The following is a 26,306-nucleotide window of genomic DNA, read 5'->3' as shown; positions in this document are numbered from 1 at the left end:
TGTTGAGTTTGTGCCCTGTGTTTAATTGGGACATCCCTCTTCTGCTCTCAGAAGTTGGCACTCTTGGTCTCAGACCTTTGGAGTCAGATTGAGAATTAAACCATTCACTCCCTTGGTCCTCAGGCAGTTGGATTTGGACTAGAACCATACCATGATGTTCCTGGGTCTCCAGCTTGCAGACAAAAGATCATGGGCCTTCTCAGGCTTCATATCACATGAGCTGATCCCTCATAATAGGTATCTTTTAATATATATCCTTTGGTCCTGCTTCTTTGGAGAACCCTAACTAATACAGGGATTGAGTATTTCAGAATCTGCCAGGTTTAGGTGTGCCTTCCCACACAAAGCCAGACGTGATTTTGATGTTTTTCAATTACAGTTAGATAGAAACTAAGGGACACAAAAGGCTGAGACTAACCCAAAGTCCTCAGCCTCCTTTTATTTCTTGAAACAAGAGCACCAAGAATCCTAGGTATTCCTGGCTCTTCCCCTGCCCTCTGTCTTCAGTGATATATAGATGGCCAAGGGCTCAGAACTGGCTCCACTCATGGGTCTTTGGGGACAGATGAGAAAGGAGCCATCTTCTACTTGCCCCTGAGCCACTGTCCACACGAGTGACCACTCAAAAGAGGGCAAAGTGTTCTGGGGGGAAGGAGGAGGAGATGTTCAGACCTCTTTTTTTGCTTTCTTCAGAGAAGACTTCATGGGCTAAGCTAATCACCATTCCCCTGGGAGCACTGAGGAGCAGGGTATTTCTCCCTATTCTATAATAAAAAGAAAGTAAATAGTCTCTCCAATAAAAGGGGCGTGGGGACCCACTGTTATCTGGGAATTAGGAGACTGTTGCATATTCTGTTCCAGTGCCATAAATACAGAGGTAACAGCTTAGTGGTTAAGTATTAGATTCTGGAACCAGACTGCCCTGGTTCTGATTCCAGCTTTGCTGCTTGCTAGCTATACATCGTCCTTGGGAAAGACTTGTCAATTTCTGTGTCCTAATGTCATCTATAAAATGGGGCTGATATTGATAGCACCAAACCCACAGGGTTGTGATGAGGATTAAATGAGTTATGCAGGTAAAGTGGTTGGAGCTGCACTGGTACACATCTAAATGAGTGTTCTTTGTTGTTATTATTGTTGATGTTGTTCTGGGAAGGAAAATAAATACCTTCGTGGAGTCTTAGTTAATAATAACAGTATTTGCAGTCTTCTTATTCCAAATTTGATGCTAGACCTCATCAAAGAGATGGAATAACATAGGAATTTCCAGCACTGGGGAAAGGCCAATAAGGGAGACATTTTGGCCAAAGAGCTTATTGGGGGGCCCTGAGTCACCTCATGTGGGCAGTTTCTTGCTCTGCCTCTTTACCCCACTGTGATCTCTGGCACTAACCCACAGCTTATGGCTGTGCCCAAACTGGATTAACAAATGGATCTGGGAACCTCATTTCCACCCAGATCACCTGCCCTGGGCTTCCAGTAAGCCAGTGAACCCAGTTTGAATTTGAAGAGTTCATTCCCAGGTGTACAGCTGGAGAGTCTGATGTTCTACCACGTACCTCACAGTAGATGCTCCTGCCATTCTGAACACACTGAAATCTCTGTCTCTGATGCAATCATGTTCTCCTAAGCTGCACTCCTAGACTACAGAGCTCTAGAGTTTATGATGCCATTTCAAATACATTCTCTCTCTCATTCCAGCTCTTAAATCACACATTCTTTCCACTGTTTCATAAGCAAGAAAACAAAAGATCAGAGAGGCCAAAGCAACAGAACTGGAACCCAAGCCCAGGTTTCCTCTAAACCCAAGGCTCTTTCCATTACATCTCAGTCACCTCACTCCAAACAGATCTTACTCTCAGAGACTTCGCTTGAGGGTGTCTCAGCTAACAGTCCTCTTACATGCATTCTTAGTGTTCTTAGTGTTATAGCACTCTTATTTTCACTCATTATGCTTCATTTTGATAATTTCAGTTCAGTTCAGTTCAGTCGCTCAGTCGTGTCCGACTCTCCGCGACCCCATGAATCACAGCACGCCAGGCCTCCCTGTCCATCACCAACTCCCGGAGTTCACTCAAACTCATGTCCACAGAGTCGGTGATGCCATCCAGCCATCTCATTCTCGGTCGTCCCCTTCTCCTCCCACCCCCAACCCTTCCCAGCATCAGAGTCTTTTCCAGTGAGTCAACTCGTTGCATGAGGTGGCCAAAGTTTCTAACCACTAATTTTAGCTGTTGCTGTCTATACCTCAGATTAAGTCTGTTAAATCATTTTAGAACCTTTGTGACCAATAGAATATGGGAATTATAGACTTAACTATTGAAGCAGAAACAGCAGAGGAATCTGTGGTAAATGGATGAGGTCCCAAAATAATGCTTGGCTTGAGCTATCCAAATATTGCCATTTCAATGAGGAAGATTATACCAGTGCCTTGAATTTGAATATTTCTTAATGAAAATTCAAAATATGAGAAATGTATTGTCTGGGAAAATAAACACCACCAAGTTCTGAATATAGAAGGGGAAGGTAACTACCAACTCACATTCAGCCCAAATCCATAATCCAATTATGGGTCAGAAAAGAGTAATTTCCTCCTCTGCACACCTTGACCTGGTTACTAGTATGCTGTGACAGAGTGGTACCACAAACTTAAACAATAGTAGCTTAAACAATCAGTTCAGTTCAGTCATTCAGTCATGTCCGACTCTTTGCAACCCCATGGACTGATTCCCATCAGGCTTCCCTGTCCATCACCAACTCCCAGACCTTGCTCAAACTCATGTCCATCAAGTCAGTGATGCCATCCAACCATCTCATCCTCTGGTGTCCCTTTCTCCTCCTGCCTTTAATCTTTCCCAGCATCAGAGTCTTTTCCAGTGAGTCAGTTCTTCACTTCAGGTGGCCAAAGTATAACCTCATCGAAATTAAAGAAGCACGATCCTCAAATACAAAGAATTTCCACTGAAGAGCAATACAATATCCAAATTATGCAGTCTGTCATATGGCATCATCATTCATTCATGATTTTCAACTAGACAGTTATTGAGCATCTGCTATATGCTAGGAACAGTAGTCAAGCATGCCCCATCACCAGACAGATCAGAAGGGGGTCAGAGAAATAGAAAAATAAGAGCTTAGAGTGGTAACTGCTCTGCAGAAAGGGAGCATAAAGTGCCGGGCCAGGGTTGGGGGGGAGGGCATGAGAAAGGGATTTAATGTGGCCTGAGGGAGGGTGTTCAGGGAACGTGTTTCCAGGATGATGGTCTAGGTAAGTTATAAATGCTGAGACATTAGGCAGGCAAAGGATGGGAGTGGGCAGTTACAGTGTGCTCATGTGTGTATAAGTGTGTGCATTCTATGGGGACTCACCCAGAACCCCTGAATTGGTATGAAGATTATTTTAGGCTGAAAACATTTGATATTCAATAGAGACAGAAAAAAGCCTTCTCGGAGCTTCACTTATCTGACTAAAAGCAGCAACTTCTGGGAAACGAGGCTACCATAAATCCCCTCTCCAGGGGCTTTCATGGCCATGAAGAAGCTGGAAAGACCACTCTCACCTGCCTAATCAAACATTATTACAGACTTTCTCATCTCTTGTTTGTGGCTGCAAAAACCCATTTGTCTTTCCTAAAGACATTTCTTTGTTCTTTCCAGAGAAGCCTGTTCTTCCCCCTGTTTTCGTTATTAAGTTAGGTATATAAGCCTTTAAGCATTTAGCAAGCTAGCTATTTTTTTTGTTAGCATTGTTATGCATACAAATACCTTTTTTTCTATTAATCTGTCTCTTATCAATTTAATTCACAGGCCCTAAGAAACTGAACCAAAGAGGGTAGAGAAAAGTCTGCCTCGCCAGCAGTTCCAAGCAGAGGAATAGCCCTTGCAGAAGTGTGAGAGTGTGAGGGAGAGGCACGATGCATCCGAAGAGCAATGAGAGATGGAGTGCCGCTAAAGCAAGGGAAAAGGTGGGTGTGGCAAGAAATGAAGCTGTGTTGCTGTGACGGTCAATCATGAAGGCGCGGAAGACTGTCACAAATGTACCTTAACCAAATAATAGGTCAGGATCACCATTAGTACTTGAGGATTCTGAAAGGATGTCAGATATGGCCAAAGTCTATCTGCTATTCTGCGTCAGGCTGTATTTATAGACAGGGACCTATCTATAATTTTTATTAACCCCATCAATAAAACGGATCTGAGCATTCATCCTCAGTATCTATTTTTTAATACAGTACATACGTATACTATGGTTTCATATGTCTTACTCCTGTAAGACTGTTTACAAAATATAGCATGTACAAAAACGGAAGTTAAAAAAGAATATGGATATTATAATGTTTTTCCAAAACCCATGAACTGATCATCTTACACCTCTTGGGGCAAAAGTTCCTTTCTATTGGGAATGCCTGCCTTCAGCATATGAAATGAGATATAGATCTAACTCTGAGTTCTTTCAAGGAAAATTCAGAAGATGAGGAAGGAAAAGTTGTCCAGAAAAAAAGCCCCCAGGAGATAATAGTGACACCAGTCTTTTAAGAGAGTGGTTCTCTTAGAAACTGAATTGTTTCTTAGGAAACTCTTGACCATGTCAGGAGTTGACTTGTCTCCATATTCAGAGAGGAGTGATGTTAGCATTCAGTGAACAGGTCCAAGGCTGGATGTCCTGCAACAAACAGGTCAGTCTCCTATTAATCAAGAATTGTCCCACCAGGAATTCATATATGTGAAATATTAGTTTAAATTATATGAAACTTAAGTCTTACTCCAATTTACTTGTTAAACACACAGTAGTTTTGATACATATCAGCATGCTAGTTTTCATTCTAACATTCATGCATATCTTTGACTTGCATTCATTGACCTGTACATTTATTTTTTTCTTTTTTCCCACAGCTTTATTGAGGTACAATTGACATATAAAATGTGTACATCTTCTATGGAATATCTTCTGATTTATTACTTCTCTCATATCTAAATTTATCTGACTACTTCAAGCCTTCTACTGAGTTGGGTCTGAGTGTTTACATACTGAAATTTATATCACTTCATTACTTACTTTGGTTTTTTTGGTCTTCATTTTGCAGGTAGGATATTATATTCATTGCATAAAGAAAACTATGAGTACAGGTAAATGTTATTTTCTATACATTTTCTTTTAGGATGGCAAGTTGGGTGTTACAAAAACATTTATTATAAAAACATGGTAGTCAGGGTAGTGAATATTCTTCACACTACTGTATTAGTGAATGCATGTCATTATACACTTGTCAAAACACATAGAATACATGGCACAAAGAGTGAACCCTGATGTAAACTATGGATTTTAGCTAATAATAATATATCAATTTTGACTCATCAGTGGTAACAAAGGTACCTCAAGAAAGCACAATATTAATAAGGAAAATGTTAATAAAGGGGAAGTGTCAGGAGCAAGGGAGTGTACCTATGCTCTCTGTGCTCTCTCTTCCCTGTAGCCCTAAAACTGCTCAAAAAATAAAGAAAATTTTAAAAATTTAAAGGCAACACTGGTTCTGACTGGTTTGAGAACCGCTGCTTTAAAGAAAGACCTACTACATAAAAATTCAATGTATATTAAAAAAACTAACACAGATGATAATTGTTTTCCAAACCTTCCACTTCCCTAGTATACTCACCAGGAACATTTCTGTATCATTTTAGATAACTGTGCAGACTTGTCTCTCTGTAGAAGAGGTGACAAAATTAGGCAGTTTTAAAATGTCTGCTGCCAAAGTATAATGGCAAGAAAAGGAGGAGTCTGTCATTCATTTCCTAAATTATAAGCATTCGAGATGCATGTATTTCTTGGAATAATTAAACTTTTTGTGAGTGTTTGCGCTACATACTAATCCATCTCTGATTCTGACAGCTGAATTGAAACTGCCATTTCTCGCCTAACTTTCTTTGGCTGTTTTCCTCTGAGTAATCATATCTTTTTTTTTTTTTTATAAGTGATGGGTTTTAATACTTTCATCAGGATGGGCTCATTGACTATTCATATTCTGCTTATACTGTGCAGCAGCCACATGGGAAGTCGTAGTAGGATTTCAAAGCAGAAAATAGTAACTCTGATGAGAAGACTGTTATGTGTGGGTGTTTGGAAGTTATGAATATGAGATTAAACAAGCAAATTCTATTTTAATGATTTGTGCAAAATGGAAACGTGATTTTGAGCAGATGGTTAAAAATATTCTAAAGCACTTTTATTCAAAGAAAATTACAGATATTTAAAAACCCCGATTTATTTTAGCTTTAGTTTTCTTGAAAATTGGAGAATTTTTTGGTGGGGAGGAGAGCTGAATTGCACAAATGAACATTTTAGAAGAATCCTTCATTTTATTGTTCTCTTTTGCTGCTTCTCTCCCTGTGACTAATGTCTGTACCTCTTCCTTTTCCATCCTTCCTCTCCTACCCTCTGTCCTTAGCATCTCCTGCATTGACCCCTCAGGATGTCATCTGAACTCATCTTTATTGTAACATTCTGCCCTCATCCCTGCCAGAGAAAGTGCATCAGAATGAAATTGGCAAGATCTTTTGACAGCTTGTCTTTAATCCTCTGTTGCCAGGAAAGGGAAAACGGCTATTTATATGGTCCATTTCCACAAGCTGCTGTTAAATTATGGGCCAAGTTCTTTTACTACAGTGATTAATATTTCTTGATTGACTACCTGGCAGACTGCGCGGGGCTAATCCAACCTAGGAGCAACTGGGGTTTCCCTAGATCTGGGCAGGGTTCAATAGCCTTCACTTGGATATTCGGAAGTGGGTTTTTATCGAATTTTGTTTACACTAACTGCAGGCTGATAGTATTGGATTGAATCATATGGCATTGCTATCGATTATATCAATAATGGTCAAATATCAGCACTGTCATATGGTTCAACTTCATAGACAATAATTATGTATTGATTAGGACTGAATAGACTATAAAATCATTCTGTAAAAGATGTAAGGTAGTGTACTGGAAATACAGACACACCATAAACCAATAAACTACAAAACAAACCCATTAAGAATAAAGAAATTATCAACTAACATAGGAAGTTTAGACAAGGAGGTAAATAAGAGACGAACACCCTATAAGGCCCTCCACAATTGCAACAGTTTTGCTATACACTTGGAAGTTAACTTTCTGCACCAAAACCATAACAGCAATGACAAGAACATCCAATATTTATGTATTATGTGTCTGGCTTGGTGTGTGTTTTATATATATTTTGCATTTAAGCCCTACCACAAAGTTATTAGGAAAATTATTATCCTCCTTTTATAAATGAAAAAAGTTAAATTTTATTATCTTGAAGGTGAAAACAGTCCAGTTTCTTAGAGATACATTAAATTGAAAATAAAAAATCTTAACCATATCATCAGTCTCACTTGAGTAAATGTGGTAAATCTTTTATAGGGATACACTTTTAACAGACCTTGGACCAAGATTCTCAAGCAATAAGAATCACTGGGGGACTTTCCCCTAATCCAAAATTTGGACCCTCCAAGGGTGGTCTTCACGGCAGCATTACTGACAGGCTTAGGAGCTTATTACAAGTGCAGGATCTCAGGCCTCACTCCGGAAGAACCTTATTTTAACAAGGTTAAATATGCACAGGTGATTTGTATGCACACTGAAGTCAAGAAGTGTGGCTTTAAGTATAGAGGAGCTCCAATGTGCATGAATTCTAAACAGAGCCCAAGGTGATTCTGATATAGGTGGTCAATGGTAAGATCATACTTTATAAAACTCTGCCTCAAAAAAAAAAAAAAAAAAACTCTGCCTCTCCCAGGACACAATACCAAAATGCAATCTTCAGAAAGCTCTGCTGTAAGAATTTGAGATGCCAAGAGGGGTGTCCACAGAGTCAAGACAATATAAGATATGGATGCACAACAATTGGTGTTCTGATACTCTAGCTGGATCCAATAATATAACCTAGAATATTGGCAGGGCTTCATCAGCTTTTTCATCCCAGCGGGCAGAGGAGACTGTATCCCTGATGTGAAGAGAAGTAGCAGACTGGTCTACCTTAGATGTGAAATTCTTAGACACTAAAACTATAAAAAAAAAAAAAAATTCTGTGAATTTAGTATGACTCCTTAATGTGTTTGTATTTAACTTTTAAATGACTGAAATTATTTGCCATTAGCACAACGTGAAGCTGCAATAAAGCGCATGGTGTATTTTGTGGCTGCGAGGAACCACATATATTCTCCTACCTACTTCCAGGGTTTCTGATCAAATAACGAATTAACTTCTGGAAATTTGCAGCGGTCCTAAAATGAAAATATTAGATAACAGAGTCACTTAATTTGTAGCATGGATCCCACTTTCAGGCACCCCAAATTTCTCATCGCCTGCCCCTAAAGAATGAGAATGTGACAGGGGAGGGGTAGGTTTTAGAGGCAAAGTGCAGCCGTCTCTGTTGCACAGCTAAGAAAACAGGTACCCCAAGGGGGAGCGAAGTCACAGGATTAGAGTCACAGTTGACTGTCTCCCAGTTTGACTGACCCTAGCTTTCTGGATTTTGTGTCTTAGGCATTCTCAGGATACGGTTTGTGAGGCAAAATATGGGAAAGTTGAGGAGAACTTGAAGAGATTAAGAAGTGACTTGTGAATCACTCTGAACGGCTGGATCAGAAGAGATCCACCAAGGGAAAACCATCAGTCAGTCATGCTCAGTTCACTAAATGTGAACCTCCTTCACAAGTGTATAGTAGTGTTAGTCGCTCAGCCGTTTCTGACTCTTTGCGATCCCATGGACTATAGCCCGCCAGGCTCCTCTGTCCATGGGATTCTCCAGGCAAGAATACTTGGAGTGAATTGCCATTCCCTTCTCCAGGGGATCTTCCCGACCCAGTGATCAAACCCGGGACTCCTGGGTTGCAGGCAGATTCTTTACTGTTTGAGCTACAGGGAAGACCCCATCACAAGTGTATAGGAACTGTAAGTTCATAGGCAGAAGAATGACAAACTAGGAAAACTCACTTTAGAGGCAAGTAGATAAGGGCTGGAATTCTGACCTTTGCAGTTATTGGACTTTCCAGATTCTCTCTGTAAAACGAGGACAATAGTAATCACCTTGTAAGCTTCTTATAAGAATGTATGCAAAATGATTTGTTTTGTGTTTGTGACCCTACCTTCTACAGCAATAAAATGTTAGCTTACTAATATTAAGACATTGACATTCAAAAAAAAGTTTATTGACAGTTTACTGGGCACCGTGATAAACTCAAAGATGATTAAGATACTGTCTCCAATGTTTAAATTGCTTTCTGTCAGATTAAGACTGAGATAACAAAGATAACTAATAGTCACTGGGTAGGTACAAAGGTCTCGAGTTCTTAGAAATACTTTTTAAGGATTATCTCAATAAGTGCTTATTACAGTCCCAGGAATGAGGCATTTACCCATTTTTCAGATGAGAAGACTGAGGCCCCAAGAGATGCAGTAATTTTTATCAGCTCCCTTGGGAAGCAACAGAGCTAGGATTCACCTCTGGGTACCCTGTCTTTGGGGCTTGTAACCACCTAAAGGTTACAAGGTCTAGACTCAGCCAACAGTTCATTTCCAGTGGCTACACTCTCTGCTGCCGTGTTATATTTCCCAAGTGCAAATATGAAATAAATCTCAGTGGCACCATGGATGAATGATATGAATACATTTTGATTTGACTACAGTTACTGCCAAAGTAACTGAGAAATCTGTATGCAGGTTAAGAAGCAAGTTAGAACTGGACATGGAACAACAGACTGGTTCCAAATCAGGAAAGGAGTATGTCAAGGCTGTAAATTGTCACCCTGCTTATTTAACGTATATGCAGAGTACATCATGCGAAATGCCAGGCTGGATGAAGCACAAGCTGGAATCAAGATTGCCAGGAGAAATATCAATAACCTCAGATATGCAGATGACACCACACTTATGGCAGAAAGTGAAGAATTAAGAGCCTTCTTGATGAAAGTGAAAGAGGTGAGTGAAAAAGTTGGCTTAAAACTCAATATTCAGAAAACGAAGATCATGGCATCTGTCCCATCACTTCATGGCAAATAGGTGGGGAAACAATGGAAACAGTGAGAGACTTTATTTTGGGGGCTCCAAAATCACTGCAGATGGTGCCTGCAGCCATGAAATTAAAAGATGCTTGCTCCTTGGAAGTGAAGCTATGACCAACCTGAAAGTGAAAGTGAAGTCGCTCAATCGTGTCCAACTCTTTTCGACCCCATAGGCTGTAGCCTACTGGGCTCCTCTGTCCATGGGATTTTCCAGGCAATAATACTGGAGTGGATTGCCATTTCCTTCTCCAGGGGATCTTCCCAACCCAGGGCTTGAACCTGGGTCTCCTGCATTGTAGACAGATACTTTACCGTCTGAGCCACTAGACAGCATATTAAAAACCAGAGTCATTACTTTGCCAACAAAGGTCTGTCTAGTCAAAGCTTTGGTTTTTCCAGTAGTCAGGTATGGATGTGAGAGTTGGATTATGAAGAAAGCTGAGCGCCGAAGAATTGATGCTTTTGAAATGTGGTGTTGGAGAAGACTCTTGAGCATCCCTTGGACAGCAGGGAGATCCACCCAGTCCATCCTAAAGGAGATCAATCCTGAGTATTCATTGGCAGGACTGATGCTGCCACCTAATGGTGGCAATACTTTGGCCACCTGATGTGAAGAGCTGATTCATTTGAAAAGACCCTGATGCTGGGAAAGATTGAAGGTGGGAGGAGAAGGGGATGACAGAGGATAAGATGGTTGGATGGCATCACCAACTCAATGGACATGAGTTTGAGTAGGCTCCAGGAGTTGGTGATGGACAGGGAAGCCTGACATGCTGCAGTCCACGGGGTCGCAAAGAGTCAGACACGAGTGAGCGACTGAACTGAACTGACTGCCAAAGTATGCTTCTTGCCTCTGGTCCCTCTACCCTCCTGGCCAACTGATCCTTCCATGCTGCCAACAGTTACCTTTATGAAACATGTATGTGATCATGACACGTCTCTACTTAAAAGGCTCACTGCTGTCTGCAGAACTGTGTCCAAGAGGTCAGCACAGGAGGCCTCTCCCAGTTGGCCCTGACCTTCCTTCTCAGCCTCTGCTTTGGATATCTGGCTCTTCACCTAACACTCTTACGTAAAATAGCCCCATATGAAACTAGGGCAGTCAGGGATTCCATGGTTAACCTCCTATGTTGCAAAATGGAAAGAAAAGGTTTTTTTCACTTTTTCCTTAATTCTATTCTGTTGTTATAATGTAAAAAGATTTGCCTAAAAATTAAATTTTAAAAAGCCATATAACTAAAAACAATGTGCATGCACTCACTTGAAACACACGTATGTTTTACTTTTTTTTTTTTTTTAATAATTTTCACCTACAGTCAAAGATCTGGTATTTCAGAGGAGGGCATCCTGTAACTCATTTGCAATTCCCCCAGAGTAGGATTTTGCTTCTCCCTAAAATGCAACACTTTCTCTAAGGTGGCAAACTACTTACTACTCACCCTTTAAATCCAGTTCAAATATCTCTTCTCTGGAAAGCCTTTCTCCCCCAGCCTTTTATTCGGTGCACTTTTCTTTCCTCAAGGCTCCCAAAGAGGGAGTAGCTCTCTTACAGCTCTACAGTACTGCCTGTAATTACTTATTTATACAACAATAGATCTTGAGACCCTTTAAGGCAGAATTCTACTCTCTGAGTCCCTAGTTCTTATCTGGTGGTTGGCCCACAGTGAGAAATCTTATCATTGGATACAAGAATGAATAAAGTCTCAAAGTCCCTACTCTCTTTAGATCTAGCACCATTTGATATGGACACGCCTTTGGACAAATCACTTTGATAAATCAGGCCTATAATACTGGAGAAGGAAGGTGTGCGTGCGTGCTCAGTCATGCGAACTCTTTGCCATGCTGTTGACTGTAGCCCGCCAGGCTCCTCTGTCCATGAAATTTTCGAAGCAAGAATACTGGAGTGGTTGTCATTTCCTCCTCCAGATCTTCCCCACTCAGGGATCGAACCCTCGTCTCCTGCATGGGCAGGCGGATTCTTTACCACTCAGCCCCTGGGAAGTGAAGAAGGTCCCAAACGCTAAATGTGTCCGACAAAACCTAGTGACATCTTAAGTACTACCTGTTTCCCCACCACGCCTTTCCCACCATGCTGACATTCTCTAGCTACTTTTAGGATGGGGAGAATATGGTGCTTAAGATGGCTATTTTTCTCTGCCTGATCGAATAGCTTCCCTTTTTTTTTTTTTTTTTTTTCGATTCTTAACATCCAAGACAATTCAGACTCCAGTGTTCCTACTGGGGTTGGGAGTAACATCCCATTCGTTCATGGAGACATCCAAAGTCTGATTCTCCCCACTGGACTCAAAAGAACCCCACCACAGCGCTCACCCTGGGTCGAAGACTGCCCACCGGTCGGGTGGGGTTTTCCAGCGGCTGGGGCAGCGCACGCCAAGGAGGTGCTGGGGGCGTCGCCCACGGTCGCCGGGCTGGGCACGCAGGGTCGGGCTGCGGTTGGCCACAAGAGGCATCCATCTTCCTGGAGAAGCGCCGCGCTTGCTTACCGCGCGGGTGGGGAGGAGCGGGGCGAGGGTGGAGAAGGGAGCGAGAGGTCGATCGGGCCCCTCCCGCCAGCCCTGCCCCACGTTGCCGAGCCCGGCGCGGCCGCCCGGGCCGCTGCCGCCCGCAGCTCCCTCCCCAGGCGTCGGGGAGCCGCGGGCCGCGAGCGCGCCTGCAACTTCGCGACCGCCAGGGGCGCGGCTCCTCCAGGGGCGCGTGCGGGTGTGCCGGTAGCCGGCGGCCTCCTGGGGGCAGCAGCGGCAAGGGGGACGCGGAGAAAGAGGCCGTCTCGGCGCACGGTGGCCGAGGAGGCGGAGGCCCCGCGAGGCGCCGGCGGTGGAAACCTGAACTCCGCCGGGGCTGCGCCCAGGACGCGTTCTTACAGCGCGTTAGCCGCCCTCGCGGCGGCCGCCCGGGACTCGCCTAAAGGATCGCGATTCCTCTACCCTGCCCGGGGCAGGAGCAGCCGCGCGTGCCGACGGAGGAGCGGCAGCAGCATCCCCAGCCCGGGCGGGACCCCCGAGCGCCGGAGCGCGCGGCTGAGCAGGAAGGGAGGGTCGCGGCGCCCGCCCTCCCCGGCTGGCCCTGCCCCACGCTCCCCGTGCGGGTGGCTAACAATGGTGCGGAGCGCCGGCGCGATCCCCGCGTCCGCGCAGCGGCTGTAGAGGAAGTGGCCGGGCTCCGGGTGGGGTGGGCAGGGAGACGCCCCCCGCCACTCGCCCGCTGGAGTTCGCCGGCGCGCCGGGCCTCTCCGGGCCCGAGCCCTGGGCTCCCCTCCGCATCGCCGACGGCAGCTCGATCCCGAGAGTATGGTGCCAGCGCCCGGGTTAATCTAGTCCTCGGCTCGCTCCTTTTTTTCCCCTGCTCCTCCTCCTCCTCCTCTCCCTCCCGTCGGTGCTGCTTCTGGGTTCCCGGCATTTGGGAGTACAACTCTCTGCTTCTCCGAGGAGACTGACTGGTCGGTGACCCCTCACAGAACTTGCCCATTGAAAGCAAACCCAGAACAGCTGGATAATGTCCACTCCGAGCAGATTCAAAAAGGACAAAGAGATCATCGCCGAGTATGAAAGTCAAGTCAAAGGTACGGATGGGAGCGGCTGCCTTGCTCCTTTTGTGTGCTTTCTTGTCATTGTGCTCCGGGAGTTGCGTTTCTAACTTGGGGGTCTGCGTTGGAGGAAGGTGGTGAGGGACAACTGGAGCGCCTGGTTGAGCCATCCGGGGCTTCGTGCAAGCCAGCCTCAGTCCCAGTCCCGTCAGGTCCACGGGGAGCTGGAAACCGGGTGGCTCTCCCCCGCTGCCAGCTCGCCACCTCCAATAGGGGAGAAGTGGGTTTAAATTAACCACCTTCAGCCGGCAACTTACATAGGAGGTAGGCAGCAGCAGAGGTTCCCCCCCTCCTCCAGTTATCATCACCAGCATCTTTTTTTTAGAATATACCATTGTCACAGCCATTGATTCATTGTCATGTAATTTTTTTTTTTTTTCTTTGAAGGAGTCATTTTTCTGAAGTCTGAACCCGAAGTGGTCTAGAGCTTCCTTGAGTGCAGGAAATTGGCGACATTTGCACTCATCACTAATTTATTAGGGCGAGTCCCCCTTCTATAAAACAGCTCCCTAAAAGCCTGGCAGTTAAGCCAAGAAAGGACTAGTGGGATCTGAGTCTCCCTCTGTAATGGGCCGGAATTCAGTGCCATCTTTCACACTCCACACGGGAATATTGCTCTATCATTTGCTGGAGGCCACTTGCGTGTAAAATGAAGGTTTGAATGTTTGAGTAGTAGTTTCAATCCATTTACATGGTGACCTAATGAAGGAATCTAGTTAAGGTTGATTATGGCGTTTTTACTTAATGTGTCTTGCGGTTTAAAATATATATTTTCTCTCTGGTACAAGTATTGTGTGTTGCTGTTGAAGTGTTTAATAAACATTTATTTGTTGTTTATTTTTTCCTCTTCCTCTATGGTCTCCCACTGGTAGCTTTTCCCATCCATTGAGACAATGGATGGAGTATTGAGATTACTGCTGTTCTTTGGAATATTCAATACAAAGTTGATAAAAATTGTAGACACCTGTGTTTGTACAGACACAATATTATGAAAGGGCTGCAGAAAAAGGCATTCCTGTACTTGTCTTGGGAAAGGCAAGAGCATCCTGGGAGCTCTTTTGTGTGGTCAAGTTGTGAAAATGCCTGGAGTCCAGTGAAAGGACCTGGTAGGGAAACCCTCTGTCAATCAGTGAGAATCTGGACTAACTTATGACCAGAGGCAAACACCATATGCAAGCCCAGGGACTTATATTTCCTTTAGGTTGACTCCAGTAATGGAGTTAAGATGAACACTTCAGGAAACACAGATTTTTATCTGCTTGCAGTTAAGATAATGTATTCTTGTAGGAACTGGTTACATTGACATGGAAGTTATTTTAGCAGAGAAGTAATTATTTGCTTAGAGACAGATAAACTTTCTAATGAGCATAACCTTTCTTTTCTTAACAAATCCAACAGCCTTTCTCAGGTAGAACTCCTGTTCACAATCACCATTTCTATGTGCAGTTTTTCCGCATGGCTTTTTGTGGCAAGTCTTCAAGGGATGGCAGTCTGGATTTTGTGCTATCTGCAGTGCTGACTGGCAGCATGTACTTCCAAAAATTGGTTTATTTCTGCTCTAAGGTTGTTTGTTCATGATCAAGTCCTTATCTGAAAAATATTCTCGTGAGTAATGAATTCTATAGTTACGTGGTCACTTATATACTTTGAGAGTTTAGGCCCTCAACATCGGTTTAAAAATCAATAAAACAGGATGTGTTGCCATGTTTAAAATGTGTCCATCAAATCCAAGGAAAACTTGTGAACAAGGTGAAAATTATTTTTGGAACAAATTCCAACCCATAAAAAGTGATCTCTATTCCCTTCCACCCTCCTCACTCACCTTGCGTCCTCAGTCAGCTTTATGACTGTTTACACCTGAACTACCTTTCTCATCAGGGCCTGTGTCCAGAGTTCATCCGCTTCCTCTGCGATACTTACACATCCTGTGTCTAAGCCAGATCCTTACTGTTGCTGTTCAGTCGCTAAGTCATATCCAGCCCTTTATGACCCCATGGGCTGAACTGTTATCTTCCCCTTTTCACGCACACCATTCTCAGGACAGCTGCACTTCTTATGATAACTGGGTCCAAGATACCCAGGGGGACACTGCAAAGCTTCTCACCACCTAGCCCCAGAAGTTCCAGAATCACTTTTGCCATATTCTGTTGATTGTTGTTGTTCAGGTGCTGAGTTGTTTCCCACCCGTGGACTGCAGCACACCCGGCTCCTCTGTCCTTAACTATCTCCCAGAGTTTGCTCAAATTCCTATCCATTGAGTTGGTGACGTAATCTAACCATGTCATCCTCTGCCGCCCCCTTCTCCTTTTGCAGTCAACCTTTCCCAACATCAGAGTCTTTTCCAGTTAGTCAACTCTTTGCATCACGTGGCGAAAATATTGAAACTTCAGCTACAGTCCATCCAGTGAATATTCAGGGTTGATTTCCTTTACGACTGACTGGTTTGATCTCATTTCCCCTAATACCAGATTCTTATATCCGTATGTAATTATGGAAATAGGGAAATACGATGGAATTGGACCATACGCACTTTGAATGGCACAGATTTGCCTGAACTTACTAGGCAACATCAAGAAGACAGTGAGAGAGAAATTAAATAGTGCCTGAGGCCTGCTGTCTGTGAAGTGAGAATAGGTCCCTCATTAAGAATAGTTTCAGAGGTAGGATCCTGATTTTCTGTTTCTTTTCCTGAGCCCCTCTTTAAGGTTGAGCGTTTCACCCTGGCAGAATGCTAGTCCGCTAGTTAAAGATAGGTGGTTTTGGAACAACCAACTCTTTTAGTTCTAGTACATATTTCATCTGATAGTAAACAAAAGAAAGATGGCTCATTCTATCGCTGGAGAAAAACCTAGCTGTATTGGACTCATTAAGAGAAGACTCTTAACAGGTCTCTTCTGAAATAATAAAGCCACATATATTGAACTCTCTGGATGACTTACATGTATGGGAAAATCACCTTTGCTTTAACTTTTTTCGTAATGAATTCATATCTGAGTTCTCAGGGAATTTAAGTGTAATACCCAGGTAGAGCAGTAGTAAAGAATCCACCTGCCAATGCTGAAAACACAGAAGAGGTGGGTTCGATCCCTGGGTCAGGAAGATCCCATGGAGTAGGAGGTGGCAACCCGCTCCAGTATTCTTGCCTGGAAAATTCTATGGCAGAGGAACCCGGCGGGCTGTCAGACATGACTGAGCACTCGTATTCATTCACATAGAGAATACAGAAAAAATAATAAAATCACGTTCAGAAAAGTAGAGCACGGGATTGTAAGAGGGGGAAGAATTGGCGATTATGACTAGTTAAAGGAATAGATAGGTTTAAATCAGGGACCAATGCACCCCAAGCAATAATTTAAAAGTCATGTGTTAGGAGGAAAAGGATTATTTCATGCATGTTGGTCAATTTCCCGAAGATTTAGAATCCAGAGAAATTAATCTCTTGTTTGTGTGGGGCCTTAAAAAGCAATCTTGTCTGGAAAAGTATATGAAACTCAAACCAGTCGACTACACTACTTTTAGCATCTCTGGCAAAACACTTAGCAGTGGAAAAGATCATAGCAAGTGGCTAGCAGAAGGTTTGAGGATTATCTGTGGATTTAAGAGATCTAGTAATTTTTGAATTCTGCGGCAGAAATATTATATAGAGTCCATATAAAAAATATGGGTTCACATTTGGGAGTCAGAAGAATCAAAAGATACATTTTATGAGGTGGAACTCATGGATGGGAAGTTGTGTTTGTTTTTAATAATGCGTGTTGTTAGTTGCTAAGAATTGACAGCTATTATTTGCAGTATTTTCCAAGGGATAATCTCTTACTCTCATCTACATGCCATATGTGCAGGAAGTGCCAAGAAAATCTGTTGTTCTTCAACCACCCTGCTGCCTGAACTACAAATAGTATATTTTGGTGGCAGATGGAGCATAAGAAATTGCCAATTCAATTTCATAGGACCTCACATCATGTGATAGGTTTCAGTGGGGAAATTAAAAGTGGTTCTGTCACTCATACGGAACCTGTGTCTACGTCTAATGTTGTTTCATTTAGCTTGCAATAGAAAATAATAGTTTAAATTGTGAATTAAAATTTTATATTTGGGAAGGACTTTAAACATTTCCTGTCCAGCCTACTTATACAGTATAAGGAGGCATAATGTCAGTTGCATAATTAACTATAATATATGTGGGACTGAAACCCAGGTCCTCTTCTTTTCAGTAGCAAACCAAACCAACTTTTGGTTTGCTTTTAGATTCCTCACAAAGTAGAGTAGGAGGTAGAACACTTACCTGTTTAGACTTTACATCTGTTGAAGAAATCATAGCTAGATGAAAGAGAGAACAACTCTTTATCTATTAACAGGAGTTAATTAAAGTGATTAACAGCAACTAAAAAAATTTTTTTTTCACCAAGATCATTTCAAGAAATCACAGTGCCCAGGCGGTAGCTTCACATCATGCCTTTGAGATCAAGGGGAAAAAAATAGGTGGCTATGTACAAATGTAACACATTTTAAATTTTGGTCATGTTAATTGCTGCCATTCCAATAAGACCTCTAGATTGTCCAGAAAACCGGATTGGTTTCATGAATTTGAAAATATTTTAAGGAATAGTTCTGGAGAAATTTTTAAGCAAAGCATGTTCTTCTGAAATACAGTGAGGGCTAGCATATGCTATGGGATGATAAATCTGAGCTCTAACCATTTATATTGGTTTCTTGCTCCGAGCTGAGATAAATAGGTCACGGAACCCCTACATCTTCAGCTCTGGCCCAATTGAGAGTCTACTTTGTGGATTGGCCAGACCCTTTTTTATGCTACTTGTTCTTATTTCAAATTATACCACTGAGAATTAAGATTAAAAAAACAAAAGCCAAGTAAACTGTATGTCTAATCACTCAGTCTGTTTTTGTTTTAGTGCTTTGAAGTCAGAAACTGATATTAGAGACTGTTCCTTGAACACATTTTTAGTTACTTGAAGGTGTTTATATTTGTTGGTCCCAAGTTCCGTTCCGTTCTGTCGCTCAGTCGTGTCCGACTCTATGCGACCCCAGTGGACTGTAGCCTACCAGGCTTCTCGGTCCATGGGATTCTCCAGGCAAGAATACTGGAGTGGGTTACCGTTTCCTTCTCCAGGGGATCTTCCCGACCCAGGGATCGAACCCGGGTCTCCCGCAATGGAGGCAGACGCCTTAACCTCTGAGCCACCAGGGAAGCCCTCTTCTAGTTTACCAACAGCATATTTGTGCTCACCTGTTGATATCTCAGGATGGGAAGAAATAGAACATACAAAGAGCAGAAACTTTGGTGTTAGCCACTCAGCCCTGCCACTGATGATATATTTGACCACTATTAGTCAATTTCTTCATCTGTAAAATGGGAATAGTATTGATAGTAGTACTTACTTCCTTACCTTTGTGAGGCTTCTGTGAGGTGATTTGTGGAAAGCCTTTATTACAGACTTGGCACTAATGAATAGTCTTTAAAAATTAGGCTTTGTTATCTGTTTAATTTTTATTTTCTTTAGTTTCAACTACTTCTTTTTACATTCTGAGTTGTATAAGCTTTTTGAAATTCAAATACATAATCACCAATCTGCTGCCTAAATAGATCCCAAAGTGGGCGATTATAAGCCATTCTAATAAAGTGCTCTGTACTCTTAGAATAGAGTGAGTTTCATGGTTAAATTAAAAAGGGATGTGTAATAGGCAAACCAGAGGGATGCCCAGCTCCTTCTAAGGTGGATTTTTTTTTTAATTGTGTCATTGCTTTTTATCCAAGTACATATAACAGAGCCTGAGAAGCACATTTCCTTGGCTGCCATGTGTTTGCTTACAACTTTTGTTTAAAATGTTCTCTTCCTTTAATGATACCAAATGAGCTTCCCTGATTACTCAAGCAGTAAAAAATCCTGGAACGCAGGAGACAGGATAGATGGGTTTGATCCCTGGGTCGGGAAGATCCCCTGAAGGAGGAAATGGCAACCCACTCCAGTATTTTTGCCTGGGAAATCCCATGGACAGAGGAGCCTGGTGGGCTACAGTCCATTGGGTCACAAAGAATCCCACATGACTGAGCTTGCACACAGCTTAATGATGCCAAATGGAAAATGAAAACTGTAGTCCTGTGACAAAAAGGATTCTTATAATGCCCAATAAAGTCTCTGACTTAATTTCATAGCAAAATATTTTGTTTTAAAATCATTATAGAGGGTCTTCCCTGGTTGTCCAGTGGTTCGACTCCATGTTCCCAATGCAGGGAGTCTTAGGTTCCATCCTTGGTCAGGGAACTAGATCCCACATGCTGCAGCTGAGTTTGCATGCCCCAATGATCCTGCAAGCTGCAACAAGACCCAGCTCAGCCAAATAAATAAAATAAAATTTAAAAAAAATTAATGTAGAAATGAGCTTTTTTGTGTGTAACTGTTCATTTGCTTTTGCTTATGAGAGCACTCTGCTTTTTTCCAGCTTTATTGCGATAGAACCAACATAACAGAGAGCAATTTGGTATTAAAAGTTATTATCTATTATCTCCCACATCTCCAATAGAGCTTCGTTAAACATTAATTGAATGAATAAAGTAATCATTTTGAATTATTATTCCTTTATAGTATAACCAACATGTTCATCATAGAATTATCTAGGGTGTCCGACAATCAAGTATTACCACAAAATTAAATTGAACTCAAATGTAACATCTTTAGAAAGTTGCAAAGCTGGAAACAATTTAAATGTCCAACAGTGGAGAATAGTTAACTAAATTCCACTTGGGAATGATTAGCTAACTTATACATGTGAAGTCATTAACACAGGTTTTTGAAGAACATTTTATGGTATGGAGAAATATTTTCTAATAATTATTTACAATTTAGTGAATAATTTACATTATGTCTGGTAGGCCAAATTCTCCTTCCTTATACCCTTTCAAAAGTATCTTGGTGATCTTGATCTTCTGTCATGTGTATTTTAGAATCAGTTTTCCTTCCATGGGAAGTCCATTGGCAGTTTGATTAAAACTGAAATTATAGAGCAATTAGCAGAGAACTGGCATCTTTATATTAGATTATAAATTCTACTTACACATGAATATTTCTACATTTATTTATTTATTTTTAAGTATCTTACTATAAAGTTTTATATTTTCTGTGTCTTTTGTTAGATTTATTTCACTTTTCTTACTGTATATGCTGTCTCTTTTAAAATTGTTTTTTAATTGTTTTTGGTGTGCAGAAATGCCATTTCAGTTCAGTGTGCAGAAATGCCATTTACTTCTGTATAAAAGACATATCCAGCCCCCTTGCTAGTTTATTATTATTACAAATAATTTGTTCATTTTTTGGTTACAAAAATCTTATTACTTGCAAATGAAGACAGTTACATTTCCTCCTTCCCAATCCTTTTGGCTTTAATTTATTCTTCTGTTTTTGCCCTAGGCAGAATTTTGAGTATGAAGTTGATAAATGTAGTGAATTGGCATTCTTTTCTTGTTCTGGATTTAAAGGGAGTGTTGTCAAGTCTTTTCTCCCCCATAAAGGATAATGATTGTTTTCAGTTTGTTATAGATATTCTCATCAGGTTAGGTAAGATCTCACATATTCTCTGTTTACTTGAAGTTTTAATCATTAATAGTTGGTTGAAAGTTATCTTTTTTTCTTTATGCATTTATTGATATTATTTTTTCTTCTTAATCAGTTAATGTAATGAGAAATATTTATAGAGTTTCTGATATTAAACCATCTCTGTATTCCAGAATTAAACCTGTCTTCATCATTGTATTATGTATGTAAATAGTTGCATATAGTTTGCCAGTATTTAGTTTAGGTTTCTTGGGGGGAAGTGGTTTTTTATTGTTTTCTGCTTGGTTGGTTGGTTTTTGTCTCTAAATTCCGAAACAAAATAGACCCATGGCTTTTCTTTCGGACACTGTCCTTGTCGGGTTCTTGTTTCACTTATACTAGCCTCACAGAATACATTGGAGAGTATTGCTTCTCTTTCTATTTTACGGACCTTTCAAGAGAAGGAATATTCCAAAATTTCAAAGTCTTATTTTGTGGAAGACTTTGAAATTTTGGAATATTCCTTCTCTTGAAAGGTCCGTAAAATTGCTTATTTGAGTCTAGTTATTTTCTTTGTGTGAAGAACTTTTAACTGTTTATCAGCAGTTAAGCTTTAGTTTTATTAGTGATTATATTCCTCTGAAGTCAGTTTTGATAAGTTATATTTTTCTAAAGATGTCTCCATTTTCTCTATGTTTTCAGATACATTGACATAATGTTGATGATAGTATATTTTTTAAATAAGGGCCGATTTGTATTTAATTTAAAATACCATTTTAGGGAATTCCCTGGCAGTCCAGTGGTTAGGACTTGAAGCTTTCACTGTGAGGGCCCAAGTTCAATCTCTGTTCGGGGAACTAAGATACCACAAGCCATGTGGTGTGGCTAACAAATAAAAATTTAAAAATAAATTTAAAAAATATTATTTTAAAATATTTATTTTTGCCTCATCTCTTCGCTGAATCTTAAAGGGGGTTGTCTCTTTGTGTTGTTTTTTCTTTTCTCTTTTATTGATTTCTATTCTTATCTTTATTATCATCCTTTAAATTTTTTTCAGATTTATTCTGTTCTTTATCTGTTTTTTTTTTAAGTTGGACATATAGCTCATTTGTTTTTAATTTTTTTTTTAATTTATTTTTAATTGGAGGATGATTGCTTTACAATATTGTGTTGGTTTCTGCCATATATCAACGTGAGCCAGCCATAGGTATATATATTTCCCCTCCCTCCCACCTCCCACCCGATCCCGCCCCTCTAAGTAGTCACGGAGCACCAGGTTTGAGGTCTCTGTGTCATACAGCAGATGCATTCAATGCTACTATTTGTCCTACCCTCTCCTCCCACTGTGTCTACAAATCTGTTCTCTAAATAGGTTTGTCATTATATATGCAATAATAAACAATGTTTTTTCTTTTCTCTTCTCTTTTCTGACTTACTTCACTCTGTATAATAGGCTCTAGGTTCATCCACATCTTTAGAACTGACTCAGATGTGTTCCTTTTATGGCTTACTGATATTCCATTGCGTGTATGAACCACAACTTCCTTATCCATTCATCTGTCGATGGACATCTAGGTTGCTTCCATGTCCTAGCTATGGTAAATAGTGCTGCAGTGAACAGTGGGGTACATGTATCTTTTTCAATTATGATTTCCTCAGGGTATGTGCCCAGTAGTGGGATTGTTGAGTCATTTGGTAGTTTTATTCCTAGTAGCTTTCAAGTTCATTGTTTCTATCCTTCTTTGCAATTATAAGCATTTAAGGCAATGCATTTTTTTTCTAATGTAAACCTTATTTCTAACAAAAGCATTATTCTTAAGAAAGACATCTGTTCTTCTCCCCTAATAAATATTTATGATAATTTTCCTTAAAGTACTGTTTTTGCTTCATCTAGCAAATTTTGATCTTGTGGAGTTTATTAAAATTATGTTCTGAGTATTCTGAATTTCTTACAATGGTTTCTTCTTACCTATGAGATATAAAGAAGTATGACTTTACATTTTAAAAAAAGTGAATCTACTTATATATTTTTTAAAATATAATTACTGCACTGCAATCTGAGTAATTTCTGAGAATAATTTATTTTTTTGAAATGTTTGAAATTAGTTACAGATCATTTCCTTTTACTGTTATCTGGAGGAATTCATGTAAGACTGGAACTATGTGACTCGTAAATGTTTACTAAAGTCATCTAGGTCTAGTATTTTCATCAAGAAAAAAAAATTGCCATTGCTTTTGAATTAACAAATTTTCTAATTTATTGACCTAAAATTGTTTATTGTATTCTCATACCTTTTTAATCTCTGCAGTGTCTGCAATTATACTTCTTTTCTGTTAATATCAATTGTTTGTATATGTGTCTTCTCCCTTTTTTCCATGATTGACCTTGCCAGAGGTATGTTTCTTTTATTAGTCTTTTCAAAGAACTAGTTTTATACTTCTTTGATTTACTGTATTGTATATTTGTTTTCTATTTTGTTAGTTAGTATGTTTCCTCCCAATGGTTCCCTTCCTTTTCCTTTTTTTTGTGAGTAGTATTTGCTGATCCTTTTTAAAATTCTTATTTATTTTCCAAGTTCTTACTTTTTATAATGTAAACAAGTAAGGTAATAAAATTTCCTCCAAGTATTGCTTTACATGCATTCTGCAAGATTATTTTTCCATGTTTATTGTTCAATTTAAGAGGATAGCATATGTAGCTTTTCTTTTTTTTGAAGTATAGTTGATATACAGTGTTGTGGTTTCAGATGTATAGCAAAGTGATTCAGTTATATAAAAACTGAATATATATGTTATATATGTAAAATATATATTCTTTTTTAGATTATTTTCCATTTTAGATTATAAAATACTGTATATAGTTCCCTGTGCTATACAGTAGGTCCTTGTTTACCCATTGGTATTTTATATATAGTAATGTGAGAGTTGGACTACAAAGAAAACTGAGTGCTGAAGAATGGATGCTTTTGAACTGTGGTGTCGGAGAAGACTCTTGAGAGTCCCTTGGATTGCAAGGAGATCCAACCAGTCCATCCTAAAGGAAATCAGTCCTGAATATTCATTGGAAGGACTGATGTTAAAGCTGAAACTCCAATACTTTGGCCACCTGATGCGAAGAGCTGACTCATTGGAAAAGACCCTGATGCTGGGAAAGATTGAAGGCCGGAGGAGAAGGGGACGACAGAGGATGAGATGGTTGGATGGCATCATTGACTCAATGGACATGAGTTTGAGTAAACTCCGAGAGTTAGTGATGGACAGGGAGGCCTGGCATGCTACAGTCCATCGGGTCACAAAGAGTTGGATACAACTGAGTGACTGAACTGAACTGAATGTGTATTTCTAAAAATTTTTACATGTAGTGTTTTTCTTATCTTTCGGTTTTGTGTACTTTCTAATTTCCATTGTGAATTTTTTCTGTGACTCATAGTCTGTTTAAAAGTGTTTTAAATTTTTCAGATACAAAGTTATTTCATTTATCATTTTCTAAATAATTTCTAACTTAATACCTTTGTCATTATAGAACATGGTCTGGTTATACTGATCTTTTGAAATATTTTTCTTGACCATGTTTTCTTTGACCATGCTATTTAAGATCATATGCCTCAACCTCCTGTGGCTCTTCCCGTCTTCCTTCTCTTGCGTTCTGTCTCTCCATAGCACTTGTTATCATTTGACCTGTTTTATACTGACTTCATCTTATTTTGGGGCTTTTAAAATTCCTTACTTATATGAAAACGGGTGGTGTGGTTAAAATCATATTTTAAAAATATTTTGTCCAGCATTTTAGTTTCAATTAGAAGAGTCAGGACTATCTATCTACATTTACAATATACTGTAGGAAGCAGAAGTATTCAGTAGGTTTTTTTTTGTGTGTGTTTTTTTGAGCCCATCAGTTTTTAAAAATTAATTATTTTGTTCTTGCTGTTCTGGGTCTCTGTTGCTGCACATGGCCTATTCTCTAGTTGCAGTGCTCAGGCTTCTCATTGTGATGGCTTTTCTTATTACTGAGCACAGGCTCCAGTAGTTGGAGCGCACGAGCTTAGTTGCCCCCATGGTATGTGGAATCTTCCTGCACCACATTAAAAAAACCCGTGTCCCCTGCATTGGCAGTTGGATTCTTAACCATTGGACCACCAGGGAATTCCAAGTCCATCAATTTATTATATTTTTTATTGAGATATAATTGACATTATATTAATATTTACATTATAATATTATAACATTATATAATAGTATATTAGTTTCAGTTGTGGAGGATGGCATGACAACCCACTCCAGTATTCTTGCCTGGAGAATCCCATGGACAGAGGAGCCTGGAGGGCTACAGTCCATGGGGTCTCAAAGAGTCAGACAACTGAGCAACTATGCACAGCACAGTTTGAGGTATACAACATAATGATTCTATAGTTGTAAATATTGCCAAATGAGCGCTACAGTAAGTACATCACCACACATAGAATATTTTTTCTTGTGATGAAAACTTTTAAATCTACTCTCAGTAACTTTCATACAATTATTTTTAACTCATTCAATATCAAGTTCTGTTTTAGCAAGAGAACCCAAAAATATATATAGGTCAAGTTACTGGGAAGAATCAGTCTGTGTTTTTTCCTAGAGAGAATTATGGGGGTATAGTCCCTGCCCTCTAGAATGACGCTTATAACCCAAGATCCACACACTGAAGAGGAGAGCAAATAATGTTACCCTAACACTTTCAAGTTCTTCATGTATAGGTATATGTCTGCACACGGAAAAATCCAGGATAATGTGGATTTTAGGGATGAAAATGTATAGTGAGGATCAATGAAAGGCTTTGATACGGGCAGCACATGAAAACATCCACACTTTCCTGAATAATCTGAGATGCTGCTGGAAAAGTGGGGTCTTGCTTCTGTTGTTAATCATGCAGAGTCTGGTCTTTTCATTCCTGGAGTTTGCAGCTAACAGCTTTCCTTTTCTTTTGGAGCTACTTCTACCATTTTATCCCTTGGAGTTCTAGTCTAGAGCTGGCTGCAATGACCTGTAATATTTCAGGGCCTCCTAGAAAAGGTAGCACCCTCTAGCCTTCTTGGCATCACAGCAGA

General features: G+C 40.5%; 1 protein-coding gene across 1 annotated transcript in view; it reads left to right on the top strand.

The window, feature by feature from the left end:
• The first annotated feature begins 13,246 nt into the window (after positions 1–13,246).
• The window catches only part of SRGAP1 (SLIT-ROBO Rho GTPase activating protein 1), a 327,863-nt gene continuing 314,803 nt past the window's right edge, over positions 13,247–26,306 (top strand). Inside the window, exon 1 of the mRNA XM_055395643.2 lies at positions 13,247–13,645. Within this exon, the coding sequence (XP_055251618.1) occupies positions 13,579–13,645 (67 nt within the window). The 5' untranslated portion in view covers positions 13,247–13,578. The remainder of the gene's footprint in view (positions 13,646–26,306) is intronic.

Source organism: Moschus berezovskii, chromosome 6 (genome assembly GCF_049115385.1).
Source record: "Moschus berezovskii isolate FMDL1 chromosome 6, NW_MosBer_1.0, whole genome shotgun sequence".
Lineage (NCBI taxonomy): Eukaryota > Metazoa > Chordata > Mammalia > Artiodactyla > Moschidae > Moschus > Moschus berezovskii.
This window is presented reverse-complemented; position numbering and strand designations above follow the sequence as displayed.